Genomic DNA, 3,118 nt, shown 5'->3' on the forward strand with positions numbered 1-3,118 from the left:
CCCTACTGTTTGCCATTGGTGAACTGGAAGTCTGTCCTCGTGTCTTGCTTAAGTGTTTTCTCATTTTAATTTTTGTTGTTGGACTGTCCTTGGTTTAATCTCTGGATTATCACCCAAATCTTCCTGATATAGTTGCACCCTAGCTTCTGTGTCTCTAACGACCCACGGACATTCTTATCTTCATAACATCAGAGAAAACAGCTCATCAAATCAACTGCAGTGCTTTACCCCAACTGATACAATCAGCAACATATGAAGATCAAGCACAACTTGGACACTGACCACCTGTGGTAGTCACTAGTCTATCACCCTTAAATCATTTGAATTAAATTGAAATCAAGAAGCAGTCCAGAACATAACTGCAGTGAACAAACTTTTCAATATAGTATATTAACCATTTAATGGCTCAGAAAGAGCGAGGATGGAAGACCCCTGATCTCAGTTAGCTGATTGTTGAACCCCATGATGCTGACTGACCTTGGGCTGCAAGGCCCAGAATGAGTTCCCCATCCTTCTGAATGGTTGAACTCCGCAACGTTCTATTACAGGTTTCCCCCGCCCTTTCTTTAAAGATGTTCAAAGTTGGGAACTCAGAAAAATACCTTTGATGACCGCCTCTGTCTTTGCAGAGTGTGTCCAAAGACTTGCACAGTCAGGAGGTCTGAGAGTGCGTTGGGGGGGGGCTTATGGGGGTTCAGGGGCACCCGCGCGGCTACCTTCCTGGCGCTTGAGCGATGGCTGCTGGGTCGGGAGCAGGCGTGGTTCTCCTTCCCGCGGTGGATCTGGGCCGGCCTACCTTCCGGGCGCTTGAGCGATGGCTGCTGGGTCGGGAGCAGGCGTGGTTCCTTTTCTCAAATTTCACTTCAACTAATTGAAGAGAAAGGCCAGAAAGTCTTATGTACAGTTTTGGAATTTTTTTTATCTAAAAATGGGAGCTCTTTTTATGGTCTAATTATTTTCCAGTGAAATGATGTTCACTGTAACACAATTCTATCAGAATTTCTAGTTAACAAAATTAGTTACTAATTCTTTGTGAGACCTAAATTATTTGTTTGTAAATATACTTAAAAGATGATTAAAAATTGATCTTTCTGATAAAATCAATAATTTAAAGTCAATTTTGTTTTTATCACTACTCAGTTTGTGGTTAACATCAGAAAGTTCTATTTAATTTTCACCATTTCCTTAAAACATTTTATATTGTGATTATAGCATGCTTCTCCTCTCCTTTTTATTAATTTCTGACTTCTGAAGATTGCCTGATTGCTGTGTTTGTTATAGGCTTTCAGGATGAATTTGGAAAAACTCAGCAAGCCTGAACTCCTGACCCTATTCAGTATTCTTGAAGGAGAGCTTGAAGCAAGAGACCTTGTCATAGAAGCTTTAAAGGTATGTTAAAAGAAAGAGAAGTCAACATATATTTTGAAAGTCATTTCATTCACTATGATTTATTTAACTAGGATCTTGCTATAGATAGCACCTCTGTGGTACATTTTAGGGACAGCAGTAGAGCCTCGCTGCCCTCAAAATAGTTCCTTTAGTTTCTGTATCTGGTTTCTAGATCTTGACCTTCATTGTTTTACTGTGCTTTTGCTTTTTGAATGCTGACCCTTTGAGGACTTGATAAGACCTACTTCACAAAGAAAAAATATATATTTATATGCCAGAATACAGGATACTGTATCTGGGAGATCAAGGACCCCATGAAGACATCTATGGATTCCTTGGACTCCAGATTAAGAATTCTTAGTTTTCATTAATTATTTGATATGTTTTAAAAGGCAGGGGCAGGAGAGGGTTTTTTTTGTTGTTGTTGTTGTTTTTTGGTACGGGGATCAAACTCAGGTCCTTGTGCTTATGAGGCAGGCAGCAGAACCACTGAGCTAAATCTCCGGCCCAAGGAGAGGTATTATATTAGTGAGCATAAGAGTTACATGGAAACTCTGTAAAGTCTATGAATAAAATAATAAGGGGGCGTTCCTGCTTTCAAGGGCATGAGTTCTTTACCATTTCCAAGGATTTTCCCTTTCTGTCTTGAGAGCATTTTTGCATAAAAGAGAAGTTAAGCGTATGGTGTATGAGAAGTAGACAGATGATACTCCCTGAAAGGCAAGGGGAAATGGCTAAACAACATGAGACTTGAGCATGGTGAAGAAAGAGTAGTCCCCTCAAAGTGCAACTGAGTAGAAATCTGAGGGTTGGTTTGTTTGTTTTTGCAGTACTGGGAGTTAAACCCAGGCCTTCACATGAAGCTAGGGGTGGCAAACCTGTGGCATGCATGCCAGCGTGGAACACAGAGCCCTTTCTGTTGGCGTGTGAGTTAAGTCGCCCCAGCATCCGAGCATTGGATAACAGTTGTTTTTTCTAATCTAAAAACCTCAGTTTTCAGGTTTAATTTCAGTGAAGGCCCTTGGCAGTAAATAAGTGGGTTTTAAGTTGCAGTTTGAGTACTCTGTCTCTGAAGAGCTTGCTGTCATTGCACTAAGCTATGTATATCTCCTGCCCTTTATTTTGAGACAGGATCTCACTAAATTGCCCAAGCTGGGTTTAAAATCATAATCCTCATGCCTCAGTCTCCCAGATTGCCTAGATTACAGAAATGCACCACCATTTCCAGCTAAGAATTTTATATGAGGAGATTTTGTTTTCTTTTTTTTGTTAAGCATCTCACTGTGTAGCCTAGGCCAGCCTTAAACTCTCCATCTTCCTGCTTCAGCCTCTCAAGTAGTAGGATTCAGGAGGATTTTTTGTTTGCTTGCTGTGGTTCTCTGCATGGAACTACATCTCCTATTCTTTTTTCAAATTTTTATAAATTTTGAACAAGGTCTCCCTAAATTGCTCAGACTGAACTCAAACTTGTAGCCCTCTTGTCTCGGCCTTCCCGAGTGTTATAGGCATGAGCCACTACACCTGGCTTAAGGAGAGTTTTTTTATATACATCTTAAATTTCATCCCAAAAAAAGTTTATTAAACTTCAAAATTATCCTAGCTCTTTATTGAATAAAAGGACTTTTATATTAATATTTCATGGGTATTCATATGGAGCTGCTTTGTTGAAGGTTTTTTTGTTTGTTTGTTTGGTTTTTTTTTTTTTTTTTTTGTTTTGGGGTAGACACAC

At 39.8% G+C, this 3,118-nt stretch overlaps 1 protein-coding gene across 6 annotated transcripts in view; it reads left to right on the forward strand.

The window, feature by feature from the left end:
- The window catches only part of Cttnbp2nl (CTTNBP2 N-terminal like), a 57,335-nt gene that overhangs the window by 24,374 nt on the left and 29,843 nt on the right, over nt 1-3,118 (forward strand). For all 6 annotated transcript variants that reach the window (XM_033758125.1, XM_010631296.3, XM_033758127.1 and 3 more), the window contains one exon: nt 1,282-1,389. In XM_033758125.1, the coding sequence (XP_033614016.1) occupies nt 1,291-1,389 (99 nt within the window). In that variant the 5' untranslated portion in view covers nt 1,282-1,290. The remainder of the gene's footprint in view (nt 1-1,281; nt 1,390-3,118) is intronic.

This window comes from Fukomys damarensis, unplaced genomic scaffold (genome assembly GCF_012274545.1).
Source record: "Fukomys damarensis isolate Sample0158 unplaced genomic scaffold, DMR_v1.0_HiC HiC_scaffold_33, whole genome shotgun sequence".
NCBI classification, from domain to species: Eukaryota; Metazoa; Chordata; class Mammalia; order Rodentia; family Bathyergidae; genus Fukomys; species Fukomys damarensis.